This window comes from Charadrius vociferus, unplaced genomic scaffold (assembly GCF_000708025.1).
Source record: "Charadrius vociferus isolate BGI_N301 unplaced genomic scaffold, ASM70802v2 scaffold459, whole genome shotgun sequence".
Lineage (NCBI taxonomy): Eukaryota > Metazoa > Chordata > Aves > Charadriiformes > Charadriidae > Charadrius > Charadrius vociferus.
The window spans coordinates 1,013,011-1,029,824 of record NW_009650249.1 but is presented as its reverse complement, the minus strand read 5'-3'; the positions used below and the strand labels follow the sequence as shown (position 1 = coordinate 1,029,824).

The 16,814-nt window shown below is 52.9% G+C and overlaps 1 protein-coding gene across 1 annotated transcript in view; it reads right to left on the bottom strand.

The window, feature by feature from the left end:
- The window catches only part of FOXO6 (forkhead box O6), a 112,670-nt gene extending 106,564 nt beyond the window's left edge, over positions 1-6,106 (bottom strand). Inside the window, exons 1-2 of the mRNA XM_009893020.1 lie at positions 6,092-6,106; positions 5,159-5,316 (exon numbers count right to left, since the gene is read on the bottom strand). Coding sequence (XP_009891322.1) covers positions 5,159-5,316; positions 6,092-6,106 — 173 coding nt within the window. The remainder of the gene's footprint in view (positions 1-5,158; positions 5,317-6,091) is intronic.
- Between the last annotated feature and the right edge of the window lie 10,708 nt (positions 6,107-16,814).

Below are 16,814 nucleotides of genomic sequence, written 5' to 3'. Positions count from 1 at the left end.
CTGAACTAAAAAAGAGGATGGAAAAATCCCACCGCCTGATCTCAGCTCTGGGTCTCTCCTGATCCGTCTCAGTATCGTGCTCGTCAGGAAATCAAGCCATCATACACCGTGCAATAGAGCAATGATTGACAACTGTGTAATAGCACTGACCCAGAAAACCACACCTGTAATCTTCCCCTGATGAAGACTGCCTACATAAGTTGCATTGGAGTGTTTAAACGCCTCACCAGTCTTTAAAGTGGTTAATTGACCCGGCTAAGATGAAATAGTTGCTGGGGAGGTCTCCTCCAGAGCAGAGAGCGCCCATGGCTCTGGTCCATGCTAAGGTCACTGGTCACCCGCGCATCCTGTGGGCTTTGCTGGGGTCTCCATCTGCAGGACCCAGTTCCACTACATGCTCTTACCCATCTATTCGTCTCAGTCCTCTCCCCTTCCCCATCTCCCCATGATGCCCCCATTCCTGGGCACATAAACCTTTCCCAGTTGGCAGCCCCCTGTCTCTGATGGGTGACCCATCCCGCAGCCTGAAGGTCAGAGGCTGGAAACTAGGAAACAAGGATTTTCCAAGTGAGACCAAACGGTGGCCAAGAATTTTTAAATAAACACTGAGAGCAGCTCTTTTCTCATTTATTACAAATGAACTAACTGTGTGCTGAGCTCTCTACCAGGGTCTGTCTGTCTGTCTGCCTCTCTGTCTCCCACAGCCCCCCAACTAGGTTATCTATTTACCTATCTATTTACATGTATTCCTTTTTCCAGTGAATTATGTCAGGGAGGCAGTAAAGTGTTATGTATTTGCAAGCCCCATAATCTTTAAAAGCACAGTGATGCATGCTCCAGATGAGAAAAGAGCCTCCATCCAGTATGTTAATAGATAGCATTAGGGCAATAATGAAAAGCACTTGAGACAAGTAAGCCCCTATCAAAAGCTGAGTAATAGAGATGCACAGAATGAATCACAATGCACCTCCTCTGCAAAAGATATTAAGACGTCTGCTTTAGTGCAGGGTCTATTCACTCCAACAGCTGCTTCATTTCTCTGATTAAAATGGGAGTGGGGATAGCTTTTCCAGCCATTTCCCCTTTTATCCAGTACCTTGCACACACGCAGACACACAGACGTGTACCCACGATGCACACACAGCAGAGCCAGCATGCCGCGCTGACAGATACACCCTGCACACGTAGAGGGTAGGACACAGGCACACTGCACGCAAGGACACGAGCTACGCAGGCATATTCTTACACACACACACACTGACACAGACCTATGGGAACTACATCTCCTCATATACATGCAGCTCCCAGACACAAACGGGCACCTTCAGACTTTCTGCTGTACATGGATACACCGCCCCACGAATAGACCTCTGACGCATGCCCCACGCTGTGCGCACACGCAGACACACACACACGTTACCCTCACTGCATGCTGCGTCCTCTGACTCCCCCATCCCCACCATGGGTCCTGTACTCCCACCCCAGCCCCTCTGGGATAGCACAGAGCCACCACGGGCATCTGGGCTGCAGAGACCCTCTCCCCCCACCCAGTCACAGCCGCACACTTGGGTCCTGGCGTGCAGCGAGCAGGGGAAGCCAGCCAGGCTGGGGGCTGTGAGGGAGGTAAGGGTCGAGCACCGGGATGCAGGAGAACCTTGCTGGGATACAAGACACCAGCCATGAACAGAGGTGTTGGCAGGTACAGGAGGCGAAGCACAGACCCACGGTGGAACCGTGCTGGAGATATTCAGGTACTGAGTGCACAGAGGAGGAAAATGCCCTGGTGCAATGCCTACAAGGGCTCTCCAGTATCCAGGACTGGACCCGTGGCTTTAGTACCCACCAGCAAGTGTTTGATGCCCTTGCTGAAGATTGAGCCACCATCTGGGAGAGTCATTCCAAGACACACAGACGAGTGCCAGGCTGTGCTCCAGGAGCATCAGTGGAAAGGGGATAAACCCATGCTGTGGGAACGATGTGGTGCTGGTACAGCTTACAGCCAACCTGGCAGTGCCAGACCAGCCTTTGCCACAGGCTTCAGGGTAGGAGCATCAAAAGACAGGACCAGTGGTCTGAACCACAGGTCTGCCTCTTGCTGTTGGCTCCCCGCTGCCGCCAGCCAAGGCTCTGGCCATGCTGCAGATCTGTGGGCAAACTCTGCTGGGTCCTAAATGAGCTGTGTGACACTCCACCTCCATGGCATATAAACTGGGGGGCTGTGAGCTGGTGACATTGAGAGTCTTCCTGGGGTATCCTACACTCATAAGACCTGCCCCCATCTCACTGCTCCCCCAGGGCACAGCACATCACAGATGAGCATCCTTAGATGCATATTATTAACTACAGCAAACTCCTGGATTAGACCCTGGGCAAGGCCATAGCAAGAGCGGGAGATTGAGACAAATAACAGGAATATGCATCCTGATAGTAGCTAACAGTCATAAACAGTTGGGATATTATGCCTGTGATCAGCTTAGGCTCATTTCTATTTACCAAAGATACATATGAGGGTAAATCATGCCCCCACATCCACTGTGGGGTTCTTACACCTTCCTCACTACCAATCTGGACGGGGTTGGTATTGCAAAAGCTGTGGAATGAAGCCTGGTCCATCCCAATAATGCCCCAGCCCTTGCGCTGGGCCATGCGCAGGGATGCCTTGCTGTCATGAGCTCTGCTGGCCCTCTCCCCCAACTCTGCTCAGGGATATTTCTGCCTCAGGTTTTGGAAGCAGCAGCCAGGATGGGCACCTGTGGGGACAAAAAGTGCCCCTAGCTGTGTCAGGGAATAGTCCTGGGGAGGCACAAGCTCCCTGGCAAGGGGGAGAGGGGCTTGGGGGATAGCAAAGGACAGGCAGAAATGGTGAGAGCAGAACTGCGTCGAGGTCCTGCACCCACCGTTTCCCCTGCTGCCCCCGTGCCCAGGCAGCCGCTGCTGGGCTTCTTCAAGGGTTGTGCAACAAGCAGGAGACAGGAAGCAACCAAGAAGAGCTGCCCTGATGACAAGCCCCAGAGGAATGCCATAACCAGGTGAGAAATCAAAGCAACACAACTAGTGCATTAGGCACAGGGCGAGTGAGATCCAGGCAGTCACGCGGCGGTAGCATCCTCCTTCAGCCGAGGCAGAGGGCAGGAGTCCTGCAAGGAGGACAAGCACGGCACGCAGCCCGCGCTCTGCACGGCACCACCACATCTCCGCACCGGCTCTTCCCGCCTGCTCGGTGCTTGTTTGGGCCGGAGGGGGAGGCAGGCAGCCAGGAGCCCTGTTATCGGGCTGGCAGTCAGCCGGCACAGGCAGCATGGGAGCGCCCGGCCGTGGGAGGCTCCGCATGCGGGAGCAGAGCTGGGCTGCTCGCAGCATGAGGCTGGTGGGGAGGGCGGTGGAGAATCGGGAAGGGCTCGAGCTGACCCCTCTGTGGGGCACCACTGGGGCAGGACAGCTGTGTTCTCTGTCTTGCTCTGCCAGAGGGGGTTTCAGGTGGCACGGAAAAGGATTTCCCGCATTTGTCAGCTTTTGCAGCACCCAGGACAAGTGTTTGCTGCGTGGCTGCACAAAAGCACACAAGGACCCTCCCTGGGGAGTCACCTGGGCAGGGAGATGGTGGGTGCGTGCCCCACGCAAAATAAACTCGCTCAAACCTTGTGCATTGCTAACACTGACAGCTACAGAGCAGCATCTTGGGCACATCCCTGAGGCCTGTGGCTCAGCTCCGGAGGAAGATGCTCGAGGACCTGTTTCCCTGCTGAGCTCAAGTTTTGGGAGTTGGACCAGCCTCATAGGAGCACAACTTCGGGTGCAAGCCTATACAAAGCTCTTTACTAAGGCTTCAGCTTTAGAGCAGAGAGCCTTGCCAGGGAGAAAGTGCAGTGAGGGACACCGAAGTGATGGGAATGGAGGAGACATCCCCACTCACATGCCCAATTCAGGTACTAACCCCTACCCCAAAGCTGAGTATACTGTGCATCCTCTTGCACAGACAGGTTGTCTCCATGGTCCCTGATGAGCCATCCTCCTTGAGGTAAGGTGGCAGGTGCCATGTTCTTCAGTGAGACCTGCTCAGGAGGTCAGCAGAGCCTGCTTCCCATCCTCTCTCCGTCCTAGTCCCCCAGACCTCACTGCAGTAAGATGGTCCTGATAAATCCTACATATCAGCTCTGGGTACCCAAATGGAGTCCCATCATCCTGGGCATGGTCTGCCTGTTGTCTGCATTAGGAGGAAATGTAGTCTGTAGCCATCCAAGAGCAGAGGGGACCAAAAGAAGGGAGGACCCCACAGAGGATGAGACAAATCACTGAGAAGAAGCAGACAGAGGAAGCAACTGATGTGGTGTTCATCCGGCTCCGGAAGATAGTTCAGGTGCAACCACACATTTGTGGGATCTGGTCACGTAAGGTCTCCCTGAGCTGCTGAGCAGCTGCAGTGGCAGTGCATCTCCAGTCACTTGGTAGCCCAGTGTCTGCAGTCTGGTCTGTGAGCGTCCCAGCATCAGCCATGACCAAGGTGGGCACAAGGGAAGTAAACCCTGGCGAGATGGGCGAAGATCGGGCAGGTCATCAGAGGGCTGCAGCTAGAGAGGAAAATGTGAGCAGGGTGTTTGCCACCAGGTACAGACCATGAAACCTCCCCGTGCTCGCCTTTCTCATGCGTGTGCTACCAGCACTCATGCTGCCAAGCCCTTGGGCAGCCTCAGGAGTCACCACCCGGAACAAAACCCTGGACAAGCCGGGGAGGAGGCTGCCATCTCCACTGGCATCTCCGAGCACGTTGCCAGATGCCCAGGAAAAGGCAGCGAGGCCTCAGCGGGGAGCTTCAGCACCGCGTCTGCTGCTGACTGCCAAAATTAACATCACTGACAAAAGGCATGATCCTGAAATTGCACCACCAAACAGATGGATTGCTGGAGTATGGGAGGCCTCGTAATGGAAAAGATGAGTAATTCAAGGAGAGAGTCTAGTGCCAGCTATCCGAGTGCTTGGCTGCTGTAGCAGGCTGGGAACCTGGAGTACTGCCTGTCGCAGGGCTGGATTCCTCCAGCTCTCCAGCAAAACCTGCCGGCACGGTGCTAGCGGGTTCCTGCGAGCTGCTGAGGATGCAGCGGGCATAGCGTGGAGCACGGTGCCGTGCCCGGCCCCTGCTGGCCCCGGCGCAGGCACGCACAGCCGCATGGCACTGCCCGCCTCCACCTCGGCCACCCCGAGGAGGGATGTGGCGCTGACGTGTGCTTCGTGGCATGGAGCGGTGATGGCGTACTTGGAGCGGTTGTGCTGCGAGGAGCCCGTGCGCAGAGACGTCTCTGTAACCCCTGCCGTTTCCCTCTGCAGAAAGCCAGGAATATGCAGAATATCCAGCTTTTGTCCAGCAGAGGAAAGGGGGGTAATAGGAGGGCTTTTGTGTTGCTCTGCTTTAAACATCCCAACAAAATGCATCCCAAAAACAACCCCCAGCCACCAACGAGCTCTTCGAGCACCCAGTTCTCAGCAAAATCCTCACACTGAGACCTGTGGGAGCTGGCTCAGTCCTTTGCTATAAAGTGATTCACGAGAAGATCAGAGAAAGTATGAGTTTGTTCTGGCACTGAACAGCGAGATGGAGGAAAACAGGGACAGGCACCCTCCTCTAACCACCGCTGTCCTTCCTCTCCAGGAGCATCCTCGCTGCAGCCCGTGGGGCTCATGCCAGGGTGAGGAGAAGGGGCTGGGATCCATCACAGGGCACACATGGACAGCACGGATCCCACCAGCACAGCTACGCTGATCTTACAGTCACAGCAGAGAAACGGGCACAAACCCATATCCCCTCTAAAACAAGCGGGACCTAACCCCTCTGCCACCACCACAGCTTACCCGGGCTTCTCATTATACCTGGGATAATTTTTTATTTTTTTTTTTTAGCACAAGTGCACTGAAATAATCCATTTTTCAGCACTATGACTGGTGCTACATGAATGTGACACAGCATGTTTATACTGGGCACCTGAAACTAAAATTAATGTGGAAAAATGAGTTTGCTGGGTTTTCAGTAGAACGTTTGGACTGTTCATATCGCCCAGCCCTGGAGGTCCCTGAGGTCAGGAGATCATCCAGCACATACCTCCTGTCTTGCCATGCCCCGAGACCATGCTGGGTCTCACGGGGACATCAGGACCAGAGCACAGTTTTGCCCCTCCTGAGGCCGGTGTTGCTGGGCACAGAGTTATTCTGCAGCAAATGCTCTTTGGCCCATGCCCTGGTCAGCTCTCCCTGCAAGTCCCATCTGACAAACTGGAGGGGAGTTTAGTTGGTTCGACATTTAGGTTTGGCTGCCCCAACCTTTTAAAGCTCCTGGAAGAAAAGGCAAGAAAGTGAGGAAAGCATAAATCAGTTGCTAGCATAAGGCCCCTTATCTCAGAATGATGCCTTGCAGTCCGTAATGGCTAATACATCCACGGGCCATCTATCATGCTGCAGGGATTGCTGCAATTAGATGTGCTTTGCTGTGTGCTGACTGCACTCCTGCCCCAATCTGCACCCCAAGCCCACCGCTGCGGTCGGGCGCCCTGGCCATGGAGCTGTGCTCACCCCCTGGGTAGGCGTGGGGGCACCCAGGAGCGCTGGGCTTTTGGCTGGCTGTCTCAGGATCACAGCATCCCAGACTGGCAGGGGTTGGAAGGGACCTTCAGAGATCATCTAGCCCAAACCCCCTGCCAAAGCAGGGTCACCTACAGCAGTTGCATAGGATCCCATCCAGGTGGGTTTGGAATATCTCCAGAGAAGGAGTGTCCCCACCTCTCTGGGCAGCCTGTGCCAGTGTTCTGTCACCCTCACAGGAAAGAAGTTCTTCCTCATGCTGAGATGGAATTTCCTGTGTTCCAGTTTGTGCCCGTTGCCCCTTGTCCTGTCGCTGGGCACCACTGGGAAGAGTCTGGCCCCATCCCCTTGCCACCCACCCTTTAGATATTGATCAGCATTGATGAGATCCCCTCTCAGCCTTCTCTTCTCCAGGCTGAACAGCCCCAGGGCTCTCAGCCTTTCCTCACCAGAGAGATGCTCCAGTCTCTGGAGCATCTTTGTAGCCTCCGCTGGACTCTCCCCAGTAGTTCCTTGTCTTTCGTGACATGGGGAGCCCAGAACTGGACACAGTGCTCCAGATGCAGTGCTCCCCAGGGCAGAGTAGAGGGGGAGGATGACCTCCCTCCACCTGCTGGCCATGCTCTTTTTAACACACCCCAGGATGCCATTGGCCTTCTTGGCCTCAAGGGCACATTGCTGGCTCATGGGCAACTTGTCCACCAGGACTCCCAGGTCCCTCTCTGCAGAGCTGCTCTCCAGCACATCAGCCCCCAACCTGTACTGGTGCGTGGGGTTATTCCTCCCCAGGTGCAGGACCCTACACTTGCCCTTGTTGAACTTCATCGGGTTCCTCCCTGCCCAACTCTCCAGCATGTCCAGGTCTCCTTGTATGGCAGAACAGCCTTCTGGTGTGTCACCCACCCCTCCCAGCTTTGTGTCACCAACAAACTTGCTGAGGGTACACTCTGTCCCCTCATCCAGGCCGTCGATGAATATGTTGATGCTGGATGCAGGGACCTGCCTTCTCCTTCTCCCCATGTGTGAGCAGACGCCGAGTTGCTGATTTGTGAGGCAAAGTGGTGCCGCGGAGCCACAGCAAGCAGCTGTCAGGAGAGGCTGTGTGGCACACTGCAGCCCCCCGGCCACCGGCCAGAGCATCCCCGGGGCCAGGGGAGAGCCTGGGTGCTGCAAAACGCTGCGTGATCAGCATCAGCCCGGCTGGCTTGTATGTGCATTCGATGCCATTTCATAGGTAATGTGTCATTTCATAGGATTTATTTACTGTAATTGTTTGGTTTGTTTTTGCCGCGTGTAAGGCTGTAAGGGGACTGAGGCTTTGCTGGGTTCCCCGCCTCCCCTCACGGCAGGAGTGAACGGCAGCACCCTTCGGGCTCCAGTAAATATCCCCCTAGCAGATGGGGAGCAGGAGACCGGGAGCCCCGTGAATATGAACAGGGTGGATGTGAGCAGGAGCCGAGTGTGAACAGGAGTGGTCCAGGTGAGAGAGGCTGGGAGACACACGCAGGAAAGGACCTGGGGGCAACGCTCCTGGCACCCCAACGTGTCGCTGCACCTCTGTCCATGGACCGCGAAGGGACAGGGACAAAAGCTGCTCTCCCACACACCTCTGCAATGGAAAGGTAAGTGCGTGTGTGTACCAGAGAGCAAAAACGAGACCTATATGTTTAAACTGGCAAGTTCTGTGTTTGTCATTGAGCTGTAAAATGATACTCTAACAGATGAGGACAGGAACTTCTTGGAAGGCTCGAGCACAGACAGCAGGAGTGGGGGAATAGCATTTTGCTTTATTTCTTTACATGCAATCCAAGGTTTTATTTTTTTTTCTTGCAGTGTTATATTTTTCTATCCAAAAATGGTTATGAGACTGCCAGCTCTCAGAGGCGAGAACTGCCGTTCGGTTCGAGGGCTTGTACAGCGCCTGACACAACAGGGTCAGGGTCTCTAGCTGGGATACAGTCAAATGCACAAATAATAAACACTGGGCTTGAGGGGTAATGAAAACGCAAAACAGCGACTGGAAACAGTGTGAATATGTCTATCGGCATGTGCACGGGCATTATCAAAGAGCTTGCATGCGAAATGAACACCGAAAACCAGCGATTTCCAGCTGACTAGCTACATGGAGATGCAGAAGACATTACAGCCATGCAGATGATACTGAGCAGCAGGCTTTTTTTGTGCTGCATTGTAGGAGAACATGTGCTTAAACTAGCAGCCGGCTCGTGTTTATCACTAGAATATAGTACCTATTTCAGTGGGTGGATAATTTTAGGTGAATGAGAAAATGCTGCTTTTCTTTGGGCTAATGCCATGTGCTGGTTGAGATTATGCTCGCAGCAGTAACTTTTATCAGGTGCTGCGTGGTAGGAAGACAGCCGCTTAACTTGGCGAGTTCTCCCCGGTTTATTTATCACTCAGAGGTGGTACCTTATTTGGCTGGATATGGATCTTGTGCGAGGTTACGATGTGGGAGGGGGATGTGTATGGCACAAAGCAAATGTCGACTTTCTTCCTGCGATGCTGTGACTGTCAGGAGATGGAGTGCGTGGAGTGACGAGATGCATGTGAGCTGCTGCCGATATTAAGGATGTTCTTTTTTAGCTTAAATTAGGGGAAAATCCTTAACAAAATCCCTAACAAAACCAGAAAGGTTTATTCTCCAGTCCTTCTGTGAGATGCCAGCCAGCATCTAAGCTGCATTTCAACTCTTAATTTATCTTGAGGCATCGCAAATGTCTGAGCAACAACTGGGGTGTCTCTCAAAAAGAGAAGGACTTGGGCTCTGGGGACTGACCCAACATGGTCCCTGTCCACCTTGCAAGCTTTTCTTCGAACGGGCAGCGCTGAGAAGAGGGTGAGTGGGCTGGGAAGGTGAGTGGGTAGGGACCACGTTCATTGCTCAGGGCATCAGCAAGGACCTGCCCTGCTGCAGGGGTCCTTCATCCAGCACTGACTTGGGGGGTGCCAGCCAGCACCCGCTTTGCTGTACGGGGTGTGCTGAAGGCATCTGCAGGACTGCATGCACGGCGCTGGTCGGCCCTTTGCAGAGCAGCATGGCCAGCTGAGCACTTACCTCCACAAGACTCTGTCCTTGTGGTGCTTTATGGCCATCACCACGTCCCAGCATGGACTGTCCCAGGGCAGTCACAGCATGCCCACCTGGGTGGTAGAAGACCATCAGGGGAGGGAGACACTGGTTTCTCACCCCTGAGTGCTCTCCTTGGGGACACCCCTCATTTTGTGTTGTGCTTGGGATGGAAGAGGATGGGAAACAGAATCACAGAATCACAGAACGGTCAGGGTTGGAAGGGACCTCTGAAGATCATCTAGTCTGACCCCCGCGCCAGAGCAGGGTCACCTACAACAGGTTGCACAGGAAACATCTGGTTTGGAGTCAGTTTGGACTACCAAACCTCTGGCCCTGGAGTCAGGAGGGCTGTTAGAACAGGCAAAGTGAAAGAAAAGCACCTGTAATAGTGGAACAACCATCCTCCAAGAGTCAGGCAGTGGATAAAGAGCCCATTAGACAACAGGGCATATCTTTTCCTGGCCACGTGGTCTTGCAGAGTCTGTATTATGGCTTAATGATGCTCAGCACTGATAATCCTGGACATCAATTTCTTCCTAGACAGAATTTCATCCACTGCACAGTGAGGATCAGGTTAAGGAGCCCAGGTTGTACCTCCCATGTTCATTCACAGTATTTCTTCATGGGCTGAGTGAAGAACCTACAGACACAGTCACAAAGTGAGACCATGAGACCAAGCTCCATCCATCCATGGCTCCCAGCAGTGACACAGGGGTGACAGTGATGGGAGATCATGGGGACCATGAAGAGTCCATGGTCAGTTGGTGTATTGCAGATTGGTGGCAACCTGAGACGGCCAATTGCTGGAGGCTTGAGGGGTGGGGCGCTGTCACAGGAAGGACACGCCAGACTCTCCACAAAACCATGTTGGTCCAGGCAAGGTGGTCCAGACAAGGTGGCTTCCAGGTGCCAGGGACTGTCAACAGAGAGCTATTAACACCAGTCAAAAGCATGCTGGGAATGATGGGATGGGGCCATCCACCCTCCACCCCACTCTGTACTGCTTCTCACCCTCACTTCGCAGCTCATCAGGGCGGTGCAGAGGGGCCAAGACAAGGGGAGCATCAGAAGTAGGGCAGGCGTGCTGTGGGGCAGGGAGATGCTGGCGCTGAGCTACAGGCTGGGTGCTTACAAAGCCTGACACAGCTGGGCTCAAAGCCAGGGCACCATGTCCTGCCCTCACCCCACTCAGCCCAAAGCAGACCAGAGGAGCAGCAAGGGACACGCTCCCCAGTGTCCTGGTCCGGCACTCACGGACCAACAGCTGTCTTTAGATACTGATGTAGTGTTTCAAATCCCAGGGCTTAAAAAGCCTCTGGGCAACTTAACAGGCACAATTAAAAATGTGTCATTGAGAGCAGCAGCATGCCACAAACAAACTACAGGACAGGGACAAAAAAACCAGTTCCAGCGACCCAACTGCCTGTGGCACGGCGTCTCCCTGCCAATTGCACGTGGGATCGGTGGTGGTGGCAGGGAACCCCCGCGCAGGGGTACACGCACACATCTGTGCAAGTGGACACACGTGGGGGGGTCTGTGCCTCAGCACACTCGCATGTGTGAGACAGGGTGGCCCTTCTCCCATGCCAAGGTGAGGGACATCTAAGGATATTGCTGTGCTTCAGCGCAGAGCTCTGTGGGCTAACCGAAAACAGATGTATAAAAATAAACAGAAATACTAGAGATGTGATTACCAAGGAAACGCATTTACATACAGGAAAACGTCCAAAATGACTGTCATTTACTTCCTTTATTTATTCGCATTTATAGAAATGCTCCCACCCAGGGATCTGGGCTGGGTCATGCTCAAATCACAAGAAAGGGAGCCCGCTGGACCCCTGCCCCATCACCCACCCCCTGTTGCCAGTGTACCCTGCTCCCATGAAGGAAAGCCACCCCCCTCTGATGGGGCTCAGCGTATGCAACGCTGGAAACCCATTTCCTTCATTTCCCATCTCTGGGCACAGAGATTACCCATCTTCTTTCTTGCCCCCCACCCCCCCACCCCGGGGAAGGATTTTGTGGGCTCAGAGTGGGGCAGACCCTGCCTGCACCCAGCCCCGGGCGGCTGCAGGGGGAATCGGGCAACAAGAGGTGTGGGGGTAAAGCAACGGGGACATTATTGGGGCAGGGATATGGGAGAATTTCTCGGTCCAGTTCCCAGCAGAGAACCTGAAGGGGGGAGACACAGGCTGAGGAAAATTGAAAGAGAAGCATTTTAACTTGCAAGAAATGGAAATCAGAAGAGTGAATTTGGGTCATGCCAAAGCATTCGTTGTACAGGAAATGAAATGTTTTACAAGCCTTTCCTTTTCTCCCTTTCTTTTTCCTTTTTTCTCCCTTTCTTTTTCCTTTTATTCCTTCTTTCTTTTTTTTGGGGGGGGAGGGGGGGTGTTACAATAAAAAAGTTTCATTTAGAAAATGCACAAAGAAAATGTTTCAGTTGTGCCTTTTTCTGCAGTTTTACACTGAATGCAGCCCTCACACCCAGCTTCAGTCCGATCAAAACGGCATTTGGGGCTCATTTACCAGCCATCAGCAGCAGAATCCTGCACTATTTTGGCTGGAATTCTCTCAGACTATAATCTTCCCTCCAAAGCTTTCCCCATATCCACAGGAGCTCAGGCACTGAACGGTGACAGGAGGGTCTGGCACTAAGACAAGCCCCACTCTGATGGATGAGCCAGCTGCTGCAGATGTTGGGGTGCAGTGAGCCGAGCAAACCTTGAGGTTCATGATGTTCTGGGAATGACTGCAGAGATGATTGGTTTGAAGAGAAGATTTGTGCAGGTTTTTTTGGGGGGGCAGAGTTGTCTGAGGTGCAGCTTTGCCTTACACAGGGACACACAGTGTTGTCCAACTGCTGGCCTCCACTCTGGAGATGCAGTTCTGGAGATGCAGCTCTGGCAGGACTGGCCCAGCTCTGGACAAGGAGCCAGTGACCCACAGAGCATCCACTTTTACCATATGCAAGAAGAGACAGACACGGAGGTCCTGCGGCCACTCTGACATTGCTAAAGGGAACATTTGGTGCCATGGACCTTTTGTTACTGATGAACTCCTCCATGTCAGGTCCATCAAACCTCCTATTGGCTGAGAGGTGATCCTGCAGGACTGAGGGATGGTGCCACGGTCCCAAGCCAGGGATGGAGGCCAGGTGGGGGTGGCTGAGTCAGCAGCACCCACTGCGTTACCCACGCCAGCCTCCCTGGGCAAAGGGCAGCTTGAGGATGACACCGTTTGCTGCTCTGTTCTTGCGCTGCCTTTGCCAGGTAATTAGAGCCGACAGGGTGTATGCAGAGTTACTGGGTAATTGCCCACACACCCAAGGTGTGGTGGAAGTCAGGAGGTGAAGCAAAATCTTCCGCCTGACCTAGATGCAGAGATGCTGCCCAGCAGCAGTGGGATGAGGAGGTGCAGAGGAGGAGGAAGCGAATGATGAAATGCTTCTGCAAGCGCAGCAGGAGCCCAGCCTTCCCCCCGGCGCTCCAGAGATGGGGCTGAGCTAACCCCAGATCCTGCTGGAAGGGGAAGGCAGTGTGGCTCCCAGAGCAAGGCACGGAGCCGGGCGAGAGCATCTCTGCACAGACGGGGAGCTGGGGGCTGGCGCAGTGACACACGCCGTCTGAGTCAGCCCTGCGATGCTGTCACACCAGAGGGCTGTATTAGCAGGAGCTTCACGTGTAGGACGAGGAAGGTAATGCTCTGCTGGCTGCCCGTGTTTGTGCCCACATGTTCAGTTGATCAGGTTAACTGGCTCATTTGCCTAGAAGTAGGGTGCCAAGCACTAATGGCTTTGGACAAGCAGCCTGTGCAACGCTTTGCTCTCCAGCCCTTCTGGGAGATGCCGCAGGCGCTGCCGAGCTGGTCTGGCTCAGGGCAGAGGGGCTGGGGCACTGCTGCCGGGAAAAATGCCAGTAAACATGCCAGCAAGCAACGGCTCCTGCAGCCATTGACACAACAGAGCAGTGCGGTCCCCGTGGTGCAGGGGGACTGGCCTTGCTACATCGTCCAACGGAACAGGGATGGGCCACTGACTCCGGCTCACAACCCTGGCAAGCAACCAGAGAACAGAGATTAGGGCCAGGATACACCTTTCCTCCCTTCCCACATCTTTTCAAGCTCACCTCCAACACCTACAGAAAGTCCGGAGATTATAGCATGCCCTGGAGCAGTGGTGCCCCGGAGCAGTGGTACCCCAGCATCAGCACGGGTGCTACACTCACAGCCATGAGAAAGCAAAGCCCAGCTGACTGTCCCACTGTAACCTTGGACTCGCACCAGACAAGAGCCATCAGGGCACTAGCATCTCATGTGCCCATAGTGGCTCCCAGCCTCGGCAACTTCATTTTGCAGCAGGAGAACATATTCCTGGCACCAGGCAGGCAGCCCCCTGCCTGAGTTTCTTTCTCGCCCACATATAACCATAGGTGTCCTGCATCTAGGTTTTCCTTACAAAGGCCTTATATTGACCCTTCCTACTTGTGTCCCACCTTTCCTGGCCTCGGCCTCCCTCCGCTCCCAGTCTTGCTGTTTCCCAATGGCTCTCCGGCTGTGCCTGGCTTAGGGCACGTCCATCGCGGGGACCTGGAGCCCTTCCCTCCAGCCCTTTCCTCCTGCAGGGATCTAGGCTCCAGGCAGAACTGGCCATTTGACCATACTCACCCTCTGAGCTCCCCTGGCCAGGCAGCCTCGTTATCTGATTTGCTTCGTTTCTCAAAGACTGCACGCCAACATCCAAACCTTGGGTAGAGACCAATTTGTGTCCACCCCAACCCATTTAAGAGACACCAAACCAAATCACAGCAGTTCAATCTGAGGTTATCATTAGGACCAAATTATCTTTTTTTGCTCGTTAGCAAAGCAAACTCTAAACTCGTCTCCCCTCTTTCTGGCTGGTAGAGCAATCTGACTGTGATCAAGGATATCTGTAGCACTTGTTCTCCCATCTATGCCCTGGAAGATAAGTTCTCCCATATCCACAGTTCCCAGGATTACTCATTCCTCCTGGATGAGGCCTTCTAATTCTTCCATTTTTGCTCATGTTTCTGGCATCAGTACAGAAATATTTGAACTGTTTCTGCCTGGCCTTATCTGAGCTCTCAGCCGAGGAGGTGCCGTCCGTTTGCTGGCTGGAAGGCTTGCCTGACGTCGGCTTTTGGCAAGGTAAGTGCTCTCCCGTTCCTTGCTGCTCCCTGCTCTTCCTTTCTTGGTTGCCCTGCTCCTACTGACATGGTCATCCTCCCCCTGTCTGTGTATTCCAGGCAGGGTGCAACCAAGGCCAAGAAATGAAACACTCACTGAGACACTCCCAAGACCCATCCACAGGGAACATCACTACTTATCTTTCTTCCTCCTGATAACCCCCTTTTAATATTATCCACTGCAGACTCACCCTTCGCAAGTTCTTTATCCACTTTAATTCTGTGATCCCATCTTCTCTAGGTTAGCTAATAATTTCCCATGGGTGCTTTATCCGATAGTTATTTAAATCTAGACAGATGCAGTGCAATACATTGCGGTTGTGCAGAAAAGCCATGGCTTGCCTAGTCCCTGACAAACTACCTTTGGAGAAACCATGTTGCATTTTATTCAATTTTTCCATACATCTTAGCAACTTAACTGTTGTCCCATTTCACATAAGCTTAAAAGCCCTATATATGACGAGTCTAGATTATCTACCCTGCATTTATGGGTTAAAAAACACACTTTACAGTCTTCAGTATGGTGGCAGTGCCTTGGACTAACTACTTGTTACCAGTTCTGCTCCTTCATGAATGAATTCTTCCAGGACTCTGAGGCAGAGGTGAGGTGGTTCCCCATAACTGTTGGAGCTTTCTTCCCACCAAGGCAGTCGTCACTTCCATTTCCATACTGTCATTCCTGTGTTCAAAAAGGGCATATTCACCAGTGCCAGCGCAGTGTGTTCAGGTAATGTGAAGGCATGGCAGCATCTCCCCCCACTCCTCTCATTCCAGACTTCTCGTGCCATAAAGTCCTCTTACTGGTTGTACCAGTTTCAGCCCCAGAAGACCGGTTTCCAAAGTCCCCAGGGGAAATCCCACATTTAAGAACAACCCTTTTTCAATATTTTTTTCCAGTGGCAAAGCCTTCTTCACAAACTCAGATCCCCTACCCGCCTCCACTGTGTTCACTGCTTGCCCTTCTCCAAAAGGAAACCACAGAAGTCCTCTGAAGTGTTTCTTCTCTTTGCTCATCTTCCCCACCTTGGCCCAGACACCCTTGGCATGTGAAAGCAGAAACCTGGCCACCACTTGTCCCTGCCGGGAGAGTCCACACACCTCCATCGGCTCTCTCTCGCCTCTCATTCTTCTCTGCTTACTCCCTTTCATATCAACCTCTGTTTCTTGGCTAACACTATTATCTCCATCTTTCTTCTTTGAGGACTAGCTGCTATTTTTATTTTTATGCATCTTTTACGGCATACTTTCTGTTTCTTCTCCCTGACCTCTGGTGCACCAAACCGAGGTGTCTGCTCCATTTTCTGGTCTACTACCTGCTTCCTCCTTTTGCCTTGGGTTTCTAACCCTGTTTCTGAGGGTGTCAATGCTTGTTTAGACTGCCCTTCAGGTCTTCTCACACAGCAGGTATCTGCAGTTCTTCAGTTTTCTTATAGTTCCTCCTTTCTCCTTTTCTATATTGTGTTAAATTTCCCATTCACTCCACCACAGCATCCAGCTCTTCCTGTACTTTTGGGCCTCTCTTCCATGATGCTCCCTGGACACAGCCCCATTTCACTTGCAAGCACTGGGAGGATGAGGTGGTGGGCAGCACTGGGATCAGAATACGGGTATTGTCTCCTAGCTTATACCAACCTCATCCCATATATATAGCTTCTGCTCTTCCTTTTCTGTGTGGCTGCAAGTGAGAGGGGAATACATACAGCAAAGGCTGTACCACTCTGACCTTTCACCACAAGCAGCCCACTTAGAAGAGAAAGAAACTGCAGGACACATTCATCCACACGACAGCTGGGATACTGAAGTATAAGATATCCATCCCATTAAAAAGCTCAAAGATAAAAATCCTCCTCTAGCAGCATTGTTGTTTTCAGGAACACCTTAAAGACGCTTTGATTTTTCATTTCTTATGTCCTTGTTATACAAAAGCAACAGAGCAGCTCTCCACACAAGCA